The sequence below is a fragment of the Bombus impatiens genome, unplaced genomic scaffold (genome assembly GCF_000188095.3).
Source record: "Bombus impatiens unplaced genomic scaffold, BIMP_2.2 scf_0581, whole genome shotgun sequence".
NCBI lineage: Eukaryota > Metazoa > Arthropoda > Insecta > Hymenoptera > Apidae > Bombus > Bombus impatiens.
Window position 1 is genome coordinate 623866 of NT_177000.1, and position 24302 is coordinate 648167.

The 24302-nt window shown below is 37.2% G+C and overlaps 4 protein-coding genes across 10 annotated transcripts in view; 3 read left to right on the forward strand and 1 right to left on the reverse strand.

Annotated features, from left to right (window-relative positions):
* Nucleotides 1-4343: 4343 nt before the first annotated feature.
* LOC100744496 lies at nt 4344-9165 on the reverse strand. Of its 3 annotated transcripts, none has more exons than XM_033322205.1 (7): nt 9026-9165; nt 8714-8946; nt 7691-7848; nt 7372-7597; nt 6265-7295; nt 5859-6160; nt 4344-5488 (listed from the first exon to the last, which is right to left on the reverse strand). In XM_033322205.1, exons 2-7 carry the CDS (start codon nt 8775-8777, stop codon nt 5416-5418), a joined length of 1854 nt encoding a protein of 617 aa, XP_033178096.1. In that variant the 5' UTR covers nt 8778-8946; nt 9026-9165; the 3' UTR covers nt 4344-5415. The 3 variants fall into 3 exon arrangements, with proteins under 3 accessions (XP_033178096.1, XP_033178095.1, XP_033178094.1); XM_033322204.1 differs by having other exon boundaries at nt 7679-7848; XM_033322203.1 differs by having other exon boundaries at nt 7372-7600; nt 7679-7848.
* Nucleotides 9166-9258: 93 nt separating this feature from the next.
* Nucleotides 9259-14354, forward strand: LOC100747338 (uncharacterized protein YFR016C-like). Its single transcript, XM_024369433.2, has 6 exons — nt 9259-9980; nt 10135-10310; nt 10725-10900; nt 10995-11189; nt 11451-12349; nt 12896-14354. Exons 2-6 carry the CDS (start codon nt 10146-10148, stop codon nt 13909-13911), a joined length of 2451 nt encoding a protein of 816 aa, XP_024225201.1. The 5' UTR covers nt 9259-9980; nt 10135-10145; the 3' UTR covers nt 13912-14354.
* Nucleotides 14355-14928: 574 nt separating this feature from the next.
* LOC100744619 (very-long-chain 3-oxoacyl-CoA reductase) lies at nt 14929-18750 on the forward strand. 2 transcript variants are annotated; one of them, XM_003491540.4, is made up of 5 exons: nt 14929-15303; nt 16715-17090; nt 17516-17859; nt 18067-18352; nt 18459-18750. In XM_003491540.4, the coding sequence occupies exons 2-4, from the start codon at nt 16716-16718 to the stop codon at nt 18344-18346; spliced, it is 999 nt and encodes a 332-aa protein (XP_003491588.2). In that variant the 5' UTR covers nt 14929-15303; nt 16715; the 3' UTR covers nt 18347-18352; nt 18459-18750. The 2 variants fall into 2 exon arrangements, with proteins under 2 accessions (XP_003491588.2, XP_033178099.1); XM_033322208.1 differs by lacking the exon at nt 14929-15303 and having other exon boundaries at nt 16559-17090; nt 18067-18345; nt 18459-18746.
* A 1764-nt stretch (nt 18751-20514) lies between these two features.
* The window catches only part of LOC100744736 (elongation factor-like GTPase 1), a 30194-nt gene continuing 26406 nt past the window's right edge, over nt 20515-24302 (forward strand). The window contains exons 1-2 of one of the 4 annotated variants that reach the window (XM_033322193.1): nt 20515-21292; nt 21625-24195. In XM_033322193.1, coding sequence (XP_033178084.1) covers nt 21818-24195 — 2378 coding nt within the window. In that variant the 5' untranslated portion in view covers nt 20515-21292; nt 21625-21817. Of the gene's footprint in view, nt 21293-21395; nt 24196-24302 lie in introns of those variants that run through there. The other 3 variants (XM_012388705.3, XM_033322194.1, XM_003491541.4) reach the window with 3 other exon arrangements.

The window sequence follows — 24302 nt, forward strand, 5'->3', positions numbered from 1 at the left end:
GTAATTAAATATACATTTATGCGCGTGTGCGCGCGCGCGCGTGTATGTCATTTTTTGGTACGGTGTACTCGCGTACAGTTGCATTATTTTCGAGTAGACCGTGCACGAATATCTTTGACTATGTTTGCTCTTCACCACATGTTTGATCATGCTCAAATTTGTAAAGCCTTTATATAAATATTTACGCAACTATAAGAAATTTAAAAAGGAAAAGAACGTTACATCAATTGCGGAAATTTCGTATTAAGTTATGTAACGTTCTACACGAAACTGTATTAAAAATTTTTATCGAAATTTCTTGGAAATTTTTCATTGACATATTCTAAGGAAATACCTACACATACATATGAGTGAACAAATAAATGGATATATTAATTAAAGATTAATTAAATTCAGTGCAGACTGAATAGTTAATAACGAATAGATTATGTAAAGTACTGATTTATTATAATCAAACGATAGCCTACTGACACACAATGTTCTAATACAACTTATATCAATTTATAATGCTTCACTTACACAAGTAAGCGCGATGAAGATTTCATTCTAAATCTACTCAGATAAATATATTACAATATTTTAGATCGCTAGACGAACAATCAAATAATTCAAAGTTTTGTACCGTTTGAACTACAAGAGTCTCGAACGTTTCTTTTTTTTCAAATTCATTTTAAGTACCCGCTTGTACCCTTTCTCGTCGAACGACTGTATACACGTAGAAAGAGATTTATTATATAATGAACACATTTCTTTCAAAAATGCAATACAGTCAAGTTTAATGAACACACGAAATACGTCGATTATCATAAGAAGAGATTTCGATTTTCACAGAGTCTGCTTACAGTTGGAAATACGTATATGTAGTAATCGCATATGGCTTTCATTTCACTGGTTTCACGTATGCTTCGATTCCCTTTAAATGTAATTTTATTCGTGAAGTTGGTTTTAGAACTGCTTCCTATTACTACGATCTCTCAGTTATACATATACATATGTATGTACTTGTGTTTTCATCAAGCCGAATATTTGCCTATATGAATTTTACACATATACCGAAATTAATAACTCCTTTTTCTTGAAAAAGAAGACGAAAAGGATAAGGAAACATTCGGTACATTCTTCTTCAAATTATATCAAATAATTGATATGAAACATTACATTTCACGTAATCATGTTATACCCTACCTTCCTTTCCTTTTTTTTTTCCTCTGTCTCGGTACGTAGTTATAACTGTAACTTAATAAAAAGATAATTCGTAACTTGGTATATGCAGGTATATGGAATATGTAATAATTCGATGTATGTATGTATATATATATATATAAACATCATTGTCGTTCTCCTGTGACTTTTCAATATCTTTGAATATCTTGAAACTCGAATTCTATCTATTGATATTACATATATAATTCCATATTTCCGAAAAATGAATAATTATTATAGATCGATCAAATATGTATGTATACATATATATTTTAAACTTTTCTTCGTATGGATATCTATACGGAGTCCAGTGTTTCGATTCATGTACTTATGTATGTATTTTAATTGAAACAAATAGATACTATTGCGAAGAAGATTGTCATGAAAACTTGAATCACAATTTTATATCGAATAATATAAGTTTCAAATGAAAATCAAATGTGGAAACATTTCAAAGATTACTTAGTATTTCGAATTTAAAAAACGAAAGAACATTGCTGTTTATGATATTTTAGTATTACACAAATGATAAAAACCGCGGAAATGTCTCTAACTAATATTAAAATAGACTTAAAATAATTCTTATCGAATCAAAGATATTCTAGATAAATCAGACTCGCTGCATATTGTACCTCGCCGATATATACATACCTACATATGTAAGCATGTACATACATACATATATATTGTAGAATATAGTTCAACGCAGAATCATTGTATAATTATAATGTTACGGTATGTACCATAGTTTGAAATTCTTGGCATTATGATAGACGCAATAGAAGATTATGTTATAAAAATTTTTCTTTCCTTTTCTTTTCTTTTATGGTTACCGATGTTTTCTTAGCTATTTTTCATATATTTTTCATATATTCTTTCATATGCTGAGTTTTACTCAAATGTTCACGCACGTTACTAACTAACGTTACTTGCAAAAATCAAAGCAACGAACACTTTAAACAGATCTATTTCTTCTCTTATATTAATAGAATTAACCAAGTTTTGGAAGTTTACGTTGGAAATAAGCATTACGAATGTCATAAATTAACTATTACAGAAATAATTTTTATTTTGTCGATGTTTATCTTATACATAGAATTCACTCAAATTACGAAATTCGTAACGATAAAATCGCAGATTCATTAAGGGATATAAGCAGCTTAAATATCTTTACTAGGGCTGAACACATTAAATGGTAATTTAACAACAAGAGAAATGATGGCATTGTTCTATCAGACGAATGTAATTATAATAAAAAATTGCCTCGATAATTGATTTGGTTTATTTAGGTGTTAAATGCTATATGTATATAGCCATAACTAATACGTAATGATACTTGTAACGTATTAAATTTTGTTTTGCCAATATTAAGCACAGTTTAGTACTTTTAATCATTCATAGCCGTTAACATGCCCTGCTTTGCTCATTAGTCGTAAATGATTGCCAAATAATTAATTTACCAATTTATTAATTAAGGTCTTGGGAAGAATCAAAATATTTGATCTTTTTTGATACATTATACCGTTCCAACAATAGTTTATGCGCTATATCATAATAGATTGTACACTTAGTCTCTAATTATGAATAATGAAAATATAATGGCGAAACAACATAAATCATACTAAAATTCACTAAAAAACATATAGCGCTTTGTTATCTCAAAGAAATGATTTTATGAAATGTTAATATCACTTCCTATGTATATTCGCACAGAGTTTACATATTACACTGCATTACGTAAAATTACATTGGTATCTTACGAGTAATTTTAAAAGTAATTTTTGAGGCAACGTTTTGTCACTATTACGTTCGTCCGCCCGAACTTATCCAATATTCTCTCAATTAATCACATACCTCTTATTTACATCCTTAACCGCAGCAGAACTGCAAAACGTACTCTCTGTGCATGTTTGATTAACGTAAAGTGGTAAATGTATGCAAAAATTTAATTATCAAAGGAAATTAGTAACTAGCAATTGTTAATTAATTTTTGCAACTTATTACTTTTACATTGCTATATACTTTTCAATATATAAACAATAATTAGATAATAAATATGTGCTTTTGCATGAAATAACAAATATTTATGGTCACACAAATATTTGTGAAAATAATTACAATTAATAAATAATTGTATTTTTCTTACAATTGATTAACTAACTGAATGATTAAAGTATTTCACAAATACAACAAAAATATAAAATAACACAAAAGTACAATAGATTAAAATGACGATGAGATTAATAATGTCATAATGATAATAAAATGCTTATTAATTTTTGTTAACATATTATCAATAATTAGTCATCCTAGACCTTACTAATTTATAGAATATTTGTAATAATATAAAAAAATGTCTTACATTAGGAAAGGAATTTTAGTGAAATATATATGATTAGTGACATACATCTCCGACTTGATTCAAATAGAAATATTTGTATATCGTTAAATATGATCAGTCTGATTCTTAAATTCTATCCGTAAACTAAAATATATTATAATTACTAAATATTGCATGCTTCAGGGGACCATTTAAAAATCATTAATCACCGATTAGAGACAATGAGTATTTCACTCATGCGTGGATCATACAAAGTATGTTGTTACAAACAATCCCCAATAAGAAAAATCTTTCTTCTCACTTTACACAGAGTATAATTGTATAGACTTAAAAACGTTTATCCTTATACCAAAATGTTAAACTTAGTCGTTAGAAATTTCCACCATATCTTATGTGAGTCAATTGTCTGAATGTAAAATTTGTGTAACTACAATCATACTTTCCATTAAAAATCCATGAGAAAAAAAGCTCATAAAAAGAACGTTTTACATACGAAATAAGACATTTTCCCGAGTGTCGATTTAAGAGTTTTAAGACGAATATTATATCTTGTATGCGTGTAACATACAAATGCACGAACGCTCGCATACATAACAGTGAAATATAATAGAATAGAGTCAACATTCACACGATAAGTGGAAGAAGCATAACATATATGTATTAAGGCTGATTTAGGCTATTTGAACCAATAGATCTGTTTCAAGCATATGTATATACAAATCGTAAAACAATTTCTATTATTTAACATATTGTACGCTTATGTTTCATGCTAAATGAACGGCAAAAATTAACAAATGTGTTGAGAAATCAGCTAAAATGAATATATTTATGTAATTTTTATATAACTTGGAGGTTGTACTCAATATTGATATGTATTCTTAAAAGACTTCAAAACATATATATATATATATACTTGTGCACTGCACATTATCTAATAGATTTACTTTTGTCCATTTTCGTCAGAATACCAGAGTATGGAAAGAAAATTTATATGAAAATATTTTCAATTAAGTTAGAATATCGTGTTTAAATATCACAATTAAATAAAGGCTTCTACACTAAAATTTCTATAAAAAGTTATTATAATAATGAGATGTAGAAATTAACAATAATATAAATAACGATATAACAGTGTAACAATATTCGAATAAGTTATCAAATTGTCATTGACTTACCTGCAACATTCATATCCTATTTTATACTCACTTTTCTCTCACATTATTGAATAATTAGTATTGAAATTATTGTAAATAGGTATCGAAATTAACAATTGGTAAACAAATAAAAAAAGTATATATGTAACAATGAGTATAATATGAACTAATCTGTTCTTTATATTTTATTGCGTTATCCAGTTTCTCGAAATATATATATCATACTGTTCGTGACAAAACAATAAAGGAATTCTGTAATAAAACGATAAAAAAATTCAATTTTCAATTCTGTTGATGAATCTTTAACAAATGATATGCATGGAACATAGTTAAAAATACTTTGGGTAGTTACGTCCTTAAACATATTGGAATTGTAAATTGCTATGCAATAAATATATTATCTAAACTTTGCTCTCAAAGTTTAATAACATGTAAAGAAAAACCGTGAGAGCAAAAACGTGACTCATTTTTTCCATAGGTCATACATAGTTTGAGTATGTATGTGAATAGTTTATATACAGTGAACAAGATAGAAAAAGTTTCACCGTAACTCTGAAATTTCGCAATGTAATACTATTTACCGACAATATAACGTTGTCTGCAACGCAATAAAATATGAACATTGTTCGTCTTCCTTAATATTGAATTTTGATCAATGGTAGTGTAATATAAATCATTTTAATAGTTATACGATGCACAGGAAACACATAACTGCAATCAATTTTCATCCGAGGATTCTGTGGAACTTTGAGGCATTGGGTTGAACCAATTTTCACGAATGCCAGTGCTCCTAGATACAAAGAAATATCGACAAAAGTTAATCGATCAATAGCACAAATGTAAACTTATAAAATGTTACATTCATATTGTTTCGTTCGAATTATAAATTTTTCGAAAAATTAGTAAATTGGACAAATAGTAGCAGAAAGAAGATATTAATGAGACATGGAGACTGGAGACGTAATTAATAGACAGCAGAAGAGAATGAATGAAAGATGCACACAATCTTGTACGATACTATGATAAATTATTAAATTTTTCTTCGTACGACATGTTATCACAACTATTAGTTGCGGTGGTTCGATAATCCTTAAACGTTATAAAGTGATTTAATATTAAGTTAAGTAAAAAAGAATAATAATCCCTTTTCCTATAATTACCTTGTTCGTTGACGGGTACTTATAGGCAGTGTGAGTGAAGTTCTATAATACTGAGGAGTAACATTCGAAGCTGTTTCATCTGGTCTTCTATGTAACGTCATAGTTTCGTGCGGAGACGTAATTAATTCATCTTCGTTATCTAAATAATAACGAGAACCTGTTGCGCTTTTACAATTTTCACATTCGCTTCTGTAATCATCTGTATCGTCGTGGAGAGTAGAAAGAGCTTGCATGCTACAAGTGCATGTTACCGATTCAAAACTTCCTTCTTCATTAATTCCATTAGCTATATTTAATGGTGGCTGGAATGCATGAAAATCATATTATATACATACAACAAGTAAGTGTATTTGAAAAGACAGAATTTTATGATACTTGGAATATTATGTTAGATTTTGTACTATACCTTAAAATCATAAGATTTTAGTTCCATTTTAGGATCCAATGGTTGTCTTTCAATTTGTTGCAATCCTGAGGAAGAAGCAGAAGAAGGCTGTATTTGTACATCTTCAGAAAATGTTTCTGGATTTGTATTTTCCCTTGAATTTTCTAATTTAGTTACAGCATTTTGTTGCGACGAATGTGGTATGTTCGACGTAGTAATATCAGCTGTTATCGTAAATCGTAAAAATTCTTTCTGAGTGCAATCATTTATAATATCTTGTAACTTTGCACTGGTACGAGTTGTCAAAGTCCTAGGAATTGTACGATGAGTAGTCATGCTAGAATTTGGTAAGGTTGCGGATATTGTAAATGCTCCAGTTTGTCGAGGAAGGGTGGTATGCGTTTGATAACTTTTCGGAATAGTAGATTGTTGTTGGGTGAAGTTGGATAAAGGTTGTGCAGTTACATCAGGACGCTGATTAATGAAGTTGGGAATTCCAATGGGGGTAGGTAAATTTTCGTAAGTACTTGTTCCCATTGTGAAACTCGTCGTAGAAGTTCCTACACTAACACTCGGAGATAACGTTTCGTTTTGATTCGACTGCCGATAGCTAGCATATATGTTTGGATTCGATATTGGCCTACTTGGCGTTGAGATTAAGCCACTTTGATCCGTTATGACGCCGTCGCAAATTAATGTTGACGAATTGCGATTTATACCACTTTGAGTGCTTCCTACTAACGATATACTTGTACGACTATTGGTATTTGGCAAATAGGTATTTGGAAAATTTAATTGCGGAAGCGCTTGTGGGTTCATGGATAAAAGAGCTTGTTCCGCTCTCGCTGCTGCTACTGCTTCTTCATAAGGTGGTGGAGCCTCGCCACGAGGAAAGTAATTATTTGGTGGTTTCCACAATGGATAACTAGCTCCACATGGAATGTCATCCATAGGAACACTATGCGACAATCCATCTCGTTCTAAATATCCCATACTACCTAAGTTTCTTTGGTCCTCTGCTAACTGTCTGTTCTGCCTTCCTGCCACGCAAACTTTTACAAAATAATTAAAATTTTTGATCTATTATTCTAAGATAAAAACACTTGACACATTGTGAAGGAGAAATACCTTGTATCTTTCTTCGGCGAAAACGGTGTATTAAAAAAAATAACAGACACAATGACAATATAGCTGTTACAAAACTAGCAACAGATCGTACTCCTATATCGTAATTCGTGGCAGCATCGTTTGTGTTGCTACCAATCCCATCGGATTTGTCATTCGGTATAGATAACACTGTATCATCCAAGCAAATGTATCGGCAACAGATATGCCGGGTAGATTTACAATATTCCTGCTTAATTTAGAGTTAATCTTTCAGTCTTTCACAAAGAAAGAGAATAATACCAAGCACAAAGCGATATGATTATTTTACCACTTGAAGCGCGTCTCCATAATCGCAAATAACTGTTCTACACCACTTTGGATTGCCATTATCACATACACAGAGTGTACAGGGTTCTGGGCCAGGAATGTATATAAAAGTATCTTCATAGATTCGTCCTTGTTGATCTTTGCAGGTGACACCACTTTTTGCATGAATAACTGTAAAATATTTATAAAAGTATAGTCATAGGAACTCTTACTCGCTTATAAGATTACTAAGCAGTGAAATTATGAGAAATGAAATTCGTAAATTGAATCATCGATTAACAATGTTTCCCTCTATTTGTCTTTTGTATTATTTGTTTGAATTTCACACGGCACAAAAATAACAATTAACAACTATTTCGCTGAACATAAATATATTTGGCAGCACAATTTACAGAAGATTTATATTTTGCTAACATAAAGTGGCACGCGCATATCGTACCAAGTGATCAAGTAAGCAGGTGAGCGGCAATGTATATACATGCGTCATACGCACGTTACGTCAATCGAAAAATCCACCAAGTATCGAGTGTTAAAAGCTGTCGTTCGACACATAAATATCGAGAATAATAAATAAATGAATCTGCAAGTTGAATATACAAACGCAGAATGCTAAAAAATATTTATATCGACGTATGACCGAATGATTTAAAACGACGCTAGATAATGTTTCACTGATTCATTGAATCGTAGGAGCGTAGCTTTAACAAAAAGGCTTTTTCTTCTTCTCCTCCTTGTTGTTGTTGTTATTGTTATTATCATCATTATCATCATCATCATCATCATCATCATCATCATTATTATTATTATTATTATTATTATTATTATTATTATTATTATTATTATTATTATTATTATTATTAATCAGAACAGAGCGCGCAAGATAAAAGGTTAAGGTGAGTGTAATAAAAACAAGAAATTACTTGGTAAAAAGCCGAGTGATAAAAAGAGGAAGGTTTACGTAAAACTGAGAAAGCATTTGAATCGAAACAATAGAAAGATCGGTATAAAGAAAAGAAGAGTGTCGTGTTTGACTCACCGTTAAAAAATAGAATAAATGCGTAAACTGCATAACCAAGAAGGTTACTGCCACTGTATTTCATTCTGCGTTTGTTATCTCATCATAATCGTAACCACTTGGAGCGGTGCAGCAACGAAGCGGAGAAGGTATCGTTGGACGTCTCAAACGGTGTTTCGTTCCGATAAGTTGCTGTTGTTGGTCCTCGACATTTTTCACGACACAATTCCAACTAACATCTTGTGCTAAAGCACCTGTATCACGAGTGATTTATATAGGAGCAACAGTTATTTTCACACAGCTGCATATCTTAGAAACACTTCTTTTACTCACAAGTGTCCTTGCGAAGTATGCGTCCTCTCAAATAGGCACACCAACTTGCATCTACTTCGTACGGACTCCCGACACCCGGAATGATCGATTAGTAAACGGAGCAGCTATCGGTGTCGAGCACCGATACCGTAGCTATCGCCATCTTCAAGCCATCCGCACAACTTTCTACGAGCAATTGCCATTCTTCTGCCGTGTCAGTCACCACACTATCCTTCGGCAATGCCTTCGGCGAGCTTATCTTATCCACTGCAATCGAATATTCTCTCGTCTATCGGAGTATCATCTGCCGCTTCGCACCGTATCATGGAATATCGCCACAGATACCGCCAACGACGCATACTTACATATTCTCGCTCTTACTTATTTATCGCATTACCTTACCTATATACACGTACCTTTTTCTCTTGCGCATAATTTTCTCTATACGTATAGTGAAAATAATTGAATTTTTTACGATAAAGAACAACCGAACGAGTGTATAATATATGCTCTATAAAATACACACGCACACGTATATATGCATACATAGATATCGTATGCGTCAATGAATATCTAAAACAATCGATTAAATTAAAAACTGCTAGAAACAATCAATGACCGTATAGCGTCATTACGTCAAGCGTGGCGTTACATCCGGTTAAGCGATTGAATTCATATTTATGTTATTGATCGATTACACGCATACCGTATCTATACATGGAAGCGAGATGAAAATCTATACTTTCAAAACAAAACAGATTCCCCTATCCTATCGCTTTTAACCTACCACATTTAACGACTTTATGCAAAATGTAAAAAAATTTCAAGTAAATCTATCTCGATACTCACTTGCAACAATCAAAAGAAATAAGGAACATATAACGACACATAGAGAAGAAAAGAGCAAGAGGAAATAGAAAAATAGGATAACAGTTTGCACGTTGGATCAAATATAGAAATCGTAATTGTACGTCAGGTATGATCAATATCTAAGAAAGGAGAATTATTCAAAATTATTTGCATAGCTGTTGTTTAGAATGAAAAGGATAATTAATATTATATCGTATTATACATGTACGTATAGCAGTACATACATATAATGCGTGTATATGTGAATGTATTGTTGATAGAAAAAGGAAACATGGAAAAAAACGACGATTCGCCCGAAGACGTTAAACGAGCCACTTCGATCGAGCGTGAAATAAAGAGAGGACAAAAGGATGATACGTTCGAAGGTTATCCACGAATAGTGGAAAAGAAGAAAAGATGGGAGCATTGTGATAAACCACCTTTAAAGAAAACTAAGGCAAATGGATCTACAAGTTTCAACATTTTCAGATGATTCGCTTTCTTCTTTCATCACGGATATCTTGCTTTCGAAATAGGGAAATGGTTAAACGCGAATAGGTTAAATGCGATTGAGAAGCTAATTTATCATCATGAATATATACATAAGAAAATACTTTATTCCATGTTTATAATATACACGTATACAAGTCGGATTTGCATACTCTTTTATTCGATGCTCTCGAGGAGCGTTTCGCTGCTGTTTCAACCGTTCGATAGAATTTCCTGCGAAAACAATTTAAATCCGTAACGATAATTGAACGTCGTTCGATTCAGCATCTGAAATGGTTCGATCAACGAACGGAGATTACTATGTTTTTCATTGATGTTGAGGAAAGAATGTAGCTAACTTTATGATAAATTTGTGCCGTAGCATACAGAGAGGTCGAACGACGATTGCTGTCGAAAACAGAGAGGCAGAAAGAAAAAGACGACAAAATTTACAAAGGTTTCGGTATTTGGAGAGCCTTGTACATTCGCAAAATTAGACACCATACCTAGACACTGTTTAACAAAACAAGATTATATCAATATGTTAGCGACTGCAAGGTGAAAGTTTCAACTTCATCAATGAGATACATTTTGACACTGTCGGTTTTGCGGAATAGCAAACGTAACAAAAGATTCTAATATTTTCACATAGTCGCAAATGCCCGCCAGATCAGGAGAAGACGGTGTTTAGGAAACTAAGACCAGTGTCACCGCGAATCAAAGAATTGGCACAACCGACGAGACAACGAATGCTAATAACTTTACAACAAGGCGCGTCGATATTACCGCCGGCTCTCGTCGACAATCTCGTCCGAACCGTAGAGAACGAAACTTGTTTAACCCCTGAGTAACGTATCGATCGTTTAAACCATTCTTTATACACTTGGGTAACATTATCTTTTCGTTTATATTCTCTGTTTTGTTTTATTTTATTTTTCCTTTCGTTTCGTTTCGTTTCGTTTCGTTTCGTTTCGTTTCGTTCCGTTCTGTTCCGTTTTCCACCGAGAGACACATAATAACGATCGTTATGCGGTTGGAAAAATAATTTTGAAATTTCTTAAAGCAAAGCATCGTCGAGGTGTACACGGCTGTGAAATATCTTTTGTAGACAAGCTGCAAAAATCTCGCGTAAAAAGAAGTCTAGCGGAAAGAAGAGGAAAGGCGGAATGGAGAAATGGCAATATAAAGAGGCAAACAAATTAAGGAAAACAAGCGTTGGCATGGCAACCGCAGGATTCTTCGACAAAGATTCGATTTCTTGTCAATATCTTATGGCCGAGCGTTTCGTCCGAAGTATCTTAAAATCGAAATGCTCGTATCCGAAGTCGGAGTTGAACGACGTCGTGGAAGTGATAATCGGACGTCTGACAGATGTTCTCGAATATAGCCCTCCGCAAGACGAAGATCGTAAATCGCAACAAGTGCGTTATTTGGCCGATGTAATAGCCTGTTGGATAACCGGAGTGCTGACCGAGGTCGCGCAATACCAAGAGGACAAACTCGTGGAACGATGTCGAAGGAAAGAAGAGGAAATGAGAATAGACGAGGAGGAAGAGGAGGAGGAGGAGGAGGAGGAGGAGAAGGAGGAGGAGGATGAAGACGAAGACGAGGAGGACGAGGAGAAAGATAAGGACGAGGATCTAAAGAAATACGAAGAAGACGATGAAGACCGCGAATCAGACTTGGATTGGGAAGAGGATGCGAAAACGATGGACGAGGAAACGGAAACGGAAAGAAAGGAAATGGAGCCTCGAACGGAAGATTCGGAAATAGCGGAAATGGAATTGCCAGTGGATGTGGAAACAGAAACTCAAGTGGAACCAGCAGCACAAGTGGAGACTGAGATACAAACGGAACCGAAGGCTCGAGTCGAAGCGGAGATAGAAGCGGATATGGAAACAGAAGTGGCAAAAGAATTAGAAGAAATACCAGAAATCAAATCAGAGGCAGAACCAGAACTACAAGAAGAACCGGTAACAGAAACGGAAGCAGAACTGGTACCAAAAACAGAGCCAGTACCAGAGTCAGAACCAGAACCAGAACCAGAACCAGAACCAGAACCAGAACCAGAACCAGAACCAGAACCAGAACCAGAACCAGAACCAGAACCAGAACCAGAACCAGAACCAGAACCAGAACCAGAACCAGAACCAGAACCAGAACCAGAACCAGAACCAGAACCAGAACCAGAACCAGAACCAGAACCAGAACCAGAACCAGAACCAGAACCAGAACCAGAACCAGAACCAGAACCAGAACCAGAACCAGAACCAGAACCAGAACCAGAACCAGAACCAGAACCAGAACCAGAACCAGAACCAGAACCAGAACCAGAACCAGAACCAGAACCAGAACCAGAACCAGAACCAGAACCAGAACCAGAACCAGAACCAGAACCAGAACCAGAACCAGAACCAGAACCAGAACCAGAACCAGAACCAGAACCAGAACCAGAACCAGAACCAGAACCAGAACCAGAACCAGAACCAGAACCAGAACCAGAACCAGAACCAGAACCAGAACCAGAACCAGAACCAGAACCAGAACCGGAACCGGAACCAGAACCGGAGCTGGTACCGAAAACAGAACCAGAGTCAGAACCAGAATCGGAAGCAGAAGCGGAAGCGGAAACAAAACGAGAGCCAGAATCAGAATCGGAAGCGGTAGCAGAGTCGGTAGCAGGACTAGAACCGGAAGCAAAATTAGAAGCAAAATCGGAAGCAGAGCCAGAAGCAGAATCAAAACTAGAATCGGTATCAGAAGCAGAAAAAGTGGCGGTAGTAGAGCCAAAATCGGAACTAGAAACAGAGATAGAAGGCAAAGTGGAAGCGAAAGCGGAAGAAGCTCGAGTCGAAGACAAGAAGGTGGAAGAACCGTTGGACGAAACGAGAGTGGAAGTATCGCCGGTTGAGATGGAATTACCCAAACATATAGACGTTATCGAGGGTTTGGAAGAATTGTTTAAAACCGATCTCCCTTTCCTCACGTTCGACAAGATTATCGATACTATCTACAAGATGATCGAAAGCATGCCAGAAAATACGGGCGACGATCCGATAACAAATGGCATACATCGTGCGATTTACGAAAAGTTGAGTAATATAGTGAGGTTGGAAAACCCGGATCTATTGACGGAAGAATTGAAGACTATTATGAACATAGTGTGCGGAAAGATGGCAAATTGGTTAAGATCGATACTAAGTAAATCGCAGATGGCGTTCATGGAACGATACATGCCAGAGGTAGAGTCTAAAGAAATTAGAAATTGGACTAGATGGCTGGAGTATATCAGTGACGTGGCCAAAGATTGGAATATCTGGTTACGGACCGTAATCGAGAAGTTGTTGGAGATGGAAAGTGAGAAGATCACTCGCGGAGAATGGCAGGATTGGACAAAATCTTTCGATACCAAGGCTCTGCTGTGGAGACGATTTCACCTGCAAACTATGCACCAAGCGGATCGCAACGTTACGATGTTGATTGGTCGACGCGTCGTTAAAACGGGAACAAAGGGCATGATTCCCGATACATCCGAGCGATTAATCAACACCACTGACTTGCACGTTTGACCAACCATCACGCGTACACGCGTATCAGTTCCATCGTTCTTCTCCAATTTATTTCCTTCGTCGCTTATTTACCACACACGCTTTATTTCATTTTCTACCATTTTATAACTAATATAGCTAACTGGTACAACTAAGCGCACTCGGTTAGATACGTATAAAAGCGCAGAAGATACGTAAACGTAGACTTTAAGATACTCGCACGAAGCTTGCGAACGTTTAACCTACTGGAAATCGATATAACGCGTAAACGCGACGTCCAAACGAAGCGGAGAAACGACGACGAAAATAAAGAGAAGCGGAAAAACGAAAAAGGAAAAACGAGAAACGAAGACAACGAAATATAGAAACTCGCGCAACTTGTAAACGACGAAATAAAGAGAGTGTGAAACCACGATAGACAAATTACGATCGGATTATTCGTATTAGGTATTTAGGCGAACATCGTTGTCGGTGGACGTATTATCGGACATATGGTTTGATACGTTCGCGTTATACGCGATACGAGTAGGCAAGGAGAAACGCAGAGGCAAATTATCCTCGCTGGCATTCCACTTTTTCGATCGGCAGTATTTGCTACACAAGAATGTGGCAAAGCAAAGTGTGTCAAAGAAAAAATTAACCGTTCCCCTGCCTTGGCAAAGAAAAGCCGAGGTGGAAGCAAGACTTTCTTCTGGAACGGCTTAACGCTGACATTGCTGGTCGTGCGCCGACCGTCTATGTCGATACATTTACAATGTATACGTTGAAATCACACACTCGCGCAACTTGCGCATACTTGCTATACGTATATCGAACACTTCTGGTTCGCGATCGCTTCAATTCGTATCCACATGCTTATCTAGGTCTGCGCCCGCGCAAACTCCGCAACGCTTCCTACTACCATCGACCGTGCCACCATATCGTCTCCTCTCGCTTCCTCCTTTTTCCTTCGGCTTCCCTCTCCCCCGTCCCCTTTTCACCTTCTCCCTCCCTTTCACTTCACCTTTCTCCTCCCTTTTCCGCTTTCTCTCGGCTACTCTCTTCCGTACCCTTCAGCGATCCGACCTGCTCTCCGAGCGTATCTCCCAGTTTGCTCGGCTCCGTATCGTTCGTGTCTTTCCATTCGTCTCTTCTCTTCCATTCGTCGATATTTCGATTAATCAGAGTTGCTTCTCGTCCTCTCGTCCTTCTTCTCGTTCCTGCGCAGAATACACGCGTGTGATTACAGTTTTCTCCCTTTCCTTCCGCGGAACAGCATTTTTACTTATTTTTTAATGAGCTTAATCGTTTCACGATCACGACAACGTCTCTATCGTGTCAAAGAGAAACAACACGTTGAATCGAGAAAGAAACTTGATCGTCATCGTCCTCGTCATCAGCATCACCGATCGATTTCGACGATATCAAATACAGGTAATCCGCTAAAACCATAAAAGCATCTTATCTGTGTTAATCGTTTTGCCGATAGTAAGATAGTAAGATAGTAAAATAGCAAGATAGTAAGATAGCAAGATAGTAAGATAGTAAGATAGTAAAATAGCAAGATAGTAAGATAATAAAATAGTAAAATAGCAAGATAGTAAGATAGTAAGATAGTAAAATAGCAAGATAGTAAGATAATAAAATAGTAAAATAGCAAGATAGTAAGATAGTAAGATAGTAAGATAGTAAGATAGTAAGATAGTAAGATAGTAAGATATCGTCTGATATCTTTTATTATTTACGTTTTCATACATATATGCATGTACATATACATAAGTATGTATTTATGTACATACGTGTTCATTATCTTCGTACTTTTCTGTCCTATTCGTCCGTCTCGCAATCGTTGAATATTCTATTTTGCAATTACCAAATCGTTCAATATGGAAATAACTAATATTCGCTTCGTTAAATATCGCGTGTAGAAGATGTCAAAGTCGAATACTAAAAATGTTATAGTACAATAGGCAATAGTACTGTGTAATTTGTATGTAAAAGCGAAGAAATACGAAAGAAATAACGGATAAGCGGATAAATTTAGTTCGCGAACGAGACAGACCACTGTTAAACGTATGAAAAATATTGCTGTTAGATTAGGAACGAACGACATGTATAACATAATCGTCGCTGTCGCAACCTTTAAGGCCTTTTATCGATAGAATTTACTGGTTTAGAAAATTGGTAATCTCTACGCTTGTCTTTCTCAAATATTACGTTGATTTAGTCGCTTAGACCTGAAATTTCCTTCGATAAAGCTTTAGTAGCGTTTAGTAATTTAGTAGTCCAGTTATAAACGTTCGTCTTTTCCTAGACCCTTTCGTAGACTTACTTTGGAATTATCTTCGATTGGAAGATATTTACTGTTGCAAAAAGTGACTTGCCGCTTCTACATAGATAGCGTACGTACGTCGTCGACTATTATGCAGCGATTTCGTCCGATACGACATTATTCGATACCACGATACACGTACATGTATAATACGGTAAAATATATAGGTAACTAATGCTCTGTGTACATACGCTTTGCTATCTACGTACATACGCTAATCTACATATGTATAAAGTGTACGCAGTATGTTTGCATGGTGGAAAAGGTATCAGCGCGATAACCTCGGCTGTCAGAGTCAGCCAATGATTCGCTTGATCGTCGTGTTATTGCATACGGTGGCACGCCGATGTGCGATCGCGCAAGGGAGGAGAAACGAAGAAAGAAAATTCGTCGGGAGGATGACATACGGTTAAACGTGAACGATACCGGTAGATGCGCGTCACCGTTCGAGGGAATCGTTGCTTCTACTCGTAGCCCGCTGATCAAACCAAATCGAATCGTCCATCGTTTCAGGATGACATTGACGTGTTTGGAAAAAGCATCGTTGGTCGTATTAGCAGCGCTTGGACTGCGATTTTTATTACGAGTCAGCATTCTCGTGTGGAAGAAACTAATAGGACCGAGCTTCGGTTTTGGTATCGACTTGAGGACGCAGGGTAAATGGGCAGTGATTACCGGTTCCACCAGTGGAATTGGAAAAGCATACGCGGAACAATTAGCTGAAAAGGGTCTGAGTATCGTGTTGGTTTCACGAACCCAAGCGAAACTCGAGCAAGTCGCAGCTGAGATCAAACAACGGTATGGTGTCGAAGTTCGAATCGTGGAAGCAGACTTGACCGAGGGACAAGTGGCTTACACGAGAATTGCCAAAGCCACCGAAGAACTCGAGGTATTTGTTCTTTCCCCTTTTTCTTATCCTCTCTCTCTCTCTCTCTCTCTCTCTCTTTCTTTCTTTCTCTCTTTCTCTTTTCTTTTTCGTTCCATCCATCTATCCGGTCCGTTCGTTCGTTCATTTTTGCTATCGCACGTGCCGAATAATAATTTATACGTGCCATTCGACGCACTTACACGCGATCACGCACCTACACCGAAGATACAAACAGTTTGTTTTATTATTTCTATCCGCCAATTTCAACATTGAATAATACACGGCCATAATGCATACAGCTAATGTATAATATCGTAATATCGTAATATCGTAATATCGTGTTGCGTTGTTAATGCACGGGTACATACAGGAAAACTTCTTTTTAGCAAAATTTTCAAATTAGCGCGAAATATATCGATATATTGAGAATCCGTCTTTATTAACAGATCGCTGTGGTGGTAAACAATGCTGGGGCCAGTTACGACCATCCGGATCTATTTAATAACATCTCGGAGGGATGTTTAACGGAAATATTGCAGCTAAATGTGGCGGCGGTAACAGGAGTCGCAAGAGCACTTCTTCCGCAACTGTTCGAACGTAGAAAGGGCGTTTTGATAAATATCAGTTCGGCGTTAGCGGTTATACCATCTCCCTATTTATCCGTATATGCCGCTAGCAAAGCCTATGTGCTCAAGCTCAGCTACGATTTGGCTGCGGAAGCAGAACCATACGGCGTCACCGTTCAATGCGTTACTCCCGGCCCAGTAGCCACCAAGATGTCAAAGATCAAGTAAGTCAAGCGAAGTTCGTTTAAGCGACTTCCGCTTCTCTTTTTTTATTCCATAAACGTTATATGCATTTATTCATCGAGACGGACACTTGTACGTTCTGACGTGCTTAAACGCCTGAATATTTCATAAGTGACACTTTGATTTCTACTCGTATCTATTCATAGCTACGTATACATACATATCAGATATCTACGTAACATCTTTAGGAAACCGACTTGGATGGCACCAAAGCCAGAAGAATTTGTAAAGGCTTCGTTAAAAACGATCGGTCTGGAATTGTGCACGACAGGTTATCAGCCTCATTTCTTACTAACTGCTTTTATACACGGTTTACAATGCATCTGCGAGAAAGGCGCGCTCTGGTTAACTTCCAAAATCATATGTAACATACGAAATCGTGCTCTGAAAAAAGACAAGAAGAGAACAACGGGCAGTACGAAAGGCGCAGATTCGATCAGGGAGCACCAGTTATCCCTCGATAAATAGTACATCGTAAGTTTCACTCCCCTTCTTATTCTTTCCCCCTCTTTTTTCCATCTTCTCCTGTTTCTTACAAACGCGTTTTCTCCTTTCTTTCTGATTTTCGCTTCTCTTTTAGACGCAACGCGATAGACATCATATACTTTTAAACACGATCAACTTCGTCTATACATGCCTATGCACGTAATGCGAATAACGAAGAAATCCGACACTTCTGCCACTCCTCGGCCACACTTTTGCCACATGGTATGAAACGAAATATTATAAAATTCAATTATTCTTTTAGATTCATTTCTAAGCTCTCTAATTGTTTTTTTGTTTATTCTCTTCTTTATTAATTAATTCTTGTACATATATTATTGTTCTATATTTATAACTGTTGTACAAACGAATAAAACGTCTGATTGTTTTTCATTTTCTTTTCACTCTTTTCCCCTAATGACTACCCCACGCATTGTCTTTAATACACGTAGGGCAAGAATGACGCTTGAATTTTCCACGTATTTATATTATATTTCCACGTATATGGGCCTCGTTACGACAACACGACGACAACATAGATAATATTTAATAATAATAATAATAATAATAATGTCAAGTCAATGTATGCCTTGTCAGAGAGGAAACAAGTAACGATATTTAAATAGATTTGTCGTACAGACGTGCGTTCGTTTTTGCCTCTCCTTTACATCGCATCGTCCCAATAAGAACGAAAATCTCTCTTTCAAAGACGACAATTACTATTATTCTTATTATCATCATTATTACTATTGCTATTATTATTATTATTATCATTATCACCATTATAATAATTATCGCTATATTATCAAATAAATCAGTTCATTACATGTATGTTTTACATACATGTATGTATATTGCTCGTACATATCTTTAGAAATGAAACAGATTATATACTAAAATACTATTATTATCGTTTTAAAAAATCGGAAAAATATAAGAAACGATATTTTAAAAGATTTTGTACCTATTCGTTGATGATTCGTTCCACGCAATACGCATTCAATGCGCTTGTTTTAACCATTGACTAAATGCAGAGTAGATCCAACATCACGTGAAATTTCCTGTCTCGCATTCTGAAATATCCACTTCGGAAGAAATCAGAAATCATTTCTTACTTTCTCTTGTACAAAACTGCTACGGCGAATATAAGAATTATGTTCGACTCGATCGTTGGAAGTAATAAAAATGGACTTGTCATCTTATGGGATATCGCGTTGCATGTAATACTATAATATCATTGGGTAAGATCGGGGTACGTGACCAGAGAGGAAATGAGAGTGCCAACGCTCGCAGTTCTAGCTTTTTCACAGTACAGGTGCTGCACCGTGCAGCCAAGTGCTGAATTTAATCCACGTTATCATATACAAGAACCTATAAAGTTAGGAATCTGCCCTGTCTGGTTGCATCCTGGCATAGACAAGAACCTATTGAATTCCACGCTACAAAAATTTCATACTAGTTCATCTACTTTTCTATATAAGTCGAGATAAGCGAGTATAAAAACGACAAAATCGTGCAATAATGAAACTAATTGTAAGTTATCTAAGAAAAAGAAATTAATCGTTTATTATATTTTTGAACGATGACACGTATAAAGCAGGGTTAGAAATAGTTTAGTTTGCTATTTGTCGATGTATAAGTTATACAATATCTATTTTGTAATAGCAGAAAGCAATTTCTACTACTTCTAACCCTGCTTTATACGCGTCATCGTTTAAAAATATAATAAACGATTAATTTCTCTTTCTTAGGCAACTTACGATTAGTTTCATTATTGCGCGGTTTTGTCATTCTTATATTCGTCTATCACGAATAGAAAAGTAGATATGAACTTTTCCGTAAAATCGTACAAGTGAATAAGTTCTGGTAGCGTGGAAATCAATAGGTTCTTGTCTATGCTAGGGTGCAACCAAACAGGGCAGATCCCTAACTTTATAGGTTCTTGTATACGCTAACGTAGACTAAACTGTTGCATTTGGCCGCATGGTCGCAGTCCACTAATCCAGGAACAGCCAGATCCATAAGACTGAGGAGCACTCTCGTTTCCTCTCTGACGTTGTATACGTTGACACGACTACTTGACCAAATATATCGACCACCGACTTGAAATTATACGAGCCTTTCTGTCTGTATATAGCATATCTCCAGTTTGTACTGTGATTCTGACCGTATGATTCATAGATTTTATTGCGCCCGCTGTAATTTATAACGTCGCGTCGATCGCCACAGTAGGTAGTCGAGAAGGAGGATCAGAGATGGCGCAAAGCCGTATTCCATGTGCGCGTGTGCATTTGTTATATAACAAGTAACAGACGATTTATAACCGAAATTTTCTTCCGTGATATTTTAACGCCTTTGATCGATTTTTGCCAATAGTATTGGTCAATTACGATTGTCTGCAAGCGATCTTCATTATTCGTTAATAAAAATAATTGCGTGCGTTCAAAGTAATTGGAATATTTATCTGACGTTGCGTGTTACGTTCAGATACGTGATTCTTGGTGTACACTAACATTTCGATACGTTTTTCACTAGCCGAATCTGTTTGCTGGCCAAAACAAGCAATGCATTGATGCAGAAGATTTAGTCTTTTGCAAAGGGTGGCGGAAAATCGTAGAAAGTAATTGATCAAGACACAAGACGATATACTTCATTAATGATCCTAACCTATGAACGCGAGGAAAAGTGTGAAAACCATTTTTCCTTTCTCGAATATATGTCTGGAGGGATTAATAAAAAGACAGATACTTACAACGGTCGATCGTTGGCCAATAAACTACTCGTGTTGCGGCCGATCAAGCAACCGAAACGAGTGGCATGTTGTGGAACACGACGACGTTCAACAAAGCTACGATACGTCATTCTGTTTAACGGACGCTATGTATTGTGGAAAGAAAATAAAGTGAAATAGTGTTTACCATCGTTTTTATGGTGTGTATATAAGTATACATATATATGTATATGTATATGTATATGTATATCTGTGTGTGTGTATATGCATATGTATATATATATATATATTTATATTTATATTTATATCCGTAAGCGCATCGTACATAGGAAAATATATCGTACGTCGAAATTTCTTTCTCTTGTACTTACATACGTCGTTTCACACGACCTTCAAGACTTTGACTTATTATCCACGTTGTATTTTATACATGCACGTTCATCGATACTTTGAACGTTCGTATCGTTTACATTTGCTTGTAAATTAATGATAATCATAGAATCGCAATTAATCGCATAATGCGGTTTATTAGCGCAGAAAAATTAACGGAGATTCAAAGGGAACCAGCTAATATACGAAACATCTGTATATTAGCTCACGTAGATCATGGTAAAACCACTTTGGCAGACTCTCTGGTTGCTAGCAATGGAATCATCTCTAATAAGCTCGCGGGTAAATTACGCTATTTGGACAGCCGTCCCGACGAGCAACTTCGAGGAATTACGATGAAATCAAGCTGCATCGCTCTTTATCACAAGTATAATCATCAAGAATGTGCTATCAATTTGATCGATTCTCCTGGACACGTGGACTTTGCTTCCGAAGTGTCCACAGCTGTGAGACTATGCGACGGTGCTATTATCGTGGTCGACGTGGTAGAAGGCGTGTGCCCGCAGACACGGAGCGCCTTGTCTACCTCTTACGCGGAAGGTTTAAAGCCAATTTTATTATTGAACAAAATAGACAGATTAATTACAGAAATGAAATTGTCACCGTTGGATGCTTACGTGCATTTAACGCAGGTTTTAGAACAGGTGAATGCTGTAATGGGAGAGCTGTTTGCCAGTGACATAATGGAGCGGGAAGAAAAGGAGGAGTTGAAAAAGGAAACGGTGGAGAGCATCTCTGAAAGGAGTATAGCGGATTGGCAGTCCGTACTAGAAGAGATAGACGACTCTACGTTATATTTCTCTCCGGAGCAAGGTAACGTCTTGTTTTGCAGCGCTACGGATGGCTGGGGATTCGGTGTTAAAGAATTTGCCAATATATTTTCGGCGAAATTAGGCTTTAGCGAGAAAGTTCTATCAAAGACGCTTTGGGGAGATTATTACGTAAACACCAAGACCAAGAGAATAATGAGAGGAGCTCAAGAGAAAGCGAAGAAACCTCTGTTCGTTCAACTTATATTGGATAACCTTTGGGCTCTGTATGAAACGATAACCGTTCGCAAGGATAAAGACAAGGTAGCGTGGATGGCCGAAAGATTGGGTATAACATTGACAAACAGGGATTTGAGGCACACGGATGCCAAGGCTCAATTACAGGCAGTCTGTTCTCAATGGCTACCTCTGGCTCGTGCGTGTCTCGACGCCGTATGCGACAAAATTCCAGCACCAGATAATTTAACTTCGGAAAAGGTAGAACGTTTACTCAGCGGAAACTTTGATTTCTCTACGTTGCCAGAGGAGACGCAACGATTGAAGGAAACGTTTCTAGCCTGCGATCCTTCCCCTCGTTCACCTGTCGTTGTATTCATTTCGAAAATGTTTCCGCTAGAGAAGAAGATGTTGCCGGAGAATAAACCAAAACCGTTGACGTCCGAAGAGTTGGCTGATCGAAGGGAAATGGCACGAACGAAGCACGCGGAGAAAATGACGAAGGAGCAACGATCGACGGAGGAAGTCGGAGAGTGGCAACGGGACGCGAATATCGGCAAGTTTGATCCGAGTGACGGGAGCGGAGGATCGGAAAGCGCCGTTTCGATTTCCGAAGAAATCCACGGAGAAGATGAACATTCGGAAACTACGTTAATAGCGTTCGCGCGAATATATTCCGGATGTCTGGAAGAAGGAAGTGTCGTGTATGTTCTAGGACCGAAACACGATCCGCGCGAAATATTGAAAGGACAAAGGAGAGGAGCAGGCGAGTTAGTACCGATAGACGAGGACGAAAAGCTCGTGTCGAAAAGCTCGAAGCTCGGAAAACACGTGACAAGAGTTACCATACGAAAACTGTACCTTCTAATGGGTAGAGAATTGGAACCGACGAACAAAGTATTTGCTGGTAACGTATTTGGAATCGGCGATTTGGAGGATTACGTATTAAAAACGGCAACGCTTTCCACCACTATCGCTTGTCCATCTTTCTCAGAGTTGACTTCGCTCGGTGTACCGATAATGCGAGTGGCTCTGGAGCCGAAACATCCGAACGATTTGCAACCGTTGATCAATGGGTTAAAATTGCTTAATCAGGCGGATGCCTGTGCCGTCGTTCACATTCAAGAGACTGGGGAAATCGTATTAAGCACCGCCGGAGAAGTGCATTTGGAGAGATGTTTGGAAGATTTAAAGTTATGTTACGCGAAAGTCGATGTAAACGTGTCGGAGCCTATCGTACCGTTTAGAGAAACGGTCGTGCCTCCACCGAAGGTCGATATGGTGAACGAAGCGATCGAGAAGAAAGCCGAAGACGTTAGTCTCGCTTCTTGGACGGCGAATCGACAGTGTTACTTTGAAATCGATGCGAGACCTTTACCCGATAAAGTGACCAAGATTTTGGAAAAGAACGCCGATTTAATAAAGGCGTTCTATCACCATTATGGTAGATCGCGTGCAGAAAAGGAGGAGAAAGAGACGGAAAAGATTACGAACGATCGTGAAATGGAATCGTTAGGCACGATGTCGGAGAGGAAGCAACGCGCGTTAGAATCGTTGAGAAGCGAGTTGGCCGGTGCGTTTCGAGAAGCGGGGGAAGAAGACGCGTTAGACAAAATATGGTCGTTCGGGCCACGAAACTGCGGACCTAATATCTTGTTGAACGAAACCGATTATAAGCAGAGGAAATTTTGGGAAAGCCATTCAAAGTCTATGGATCCACGTGCTCCGTAAGTAATCATCGATACGACGAAAACTAGTACACTGGTAACCGTCCGCCCTTCCTTCTTTTCTTTCGTTGATCGACAAAATACTTGGACGTTAACTATAAACTCTA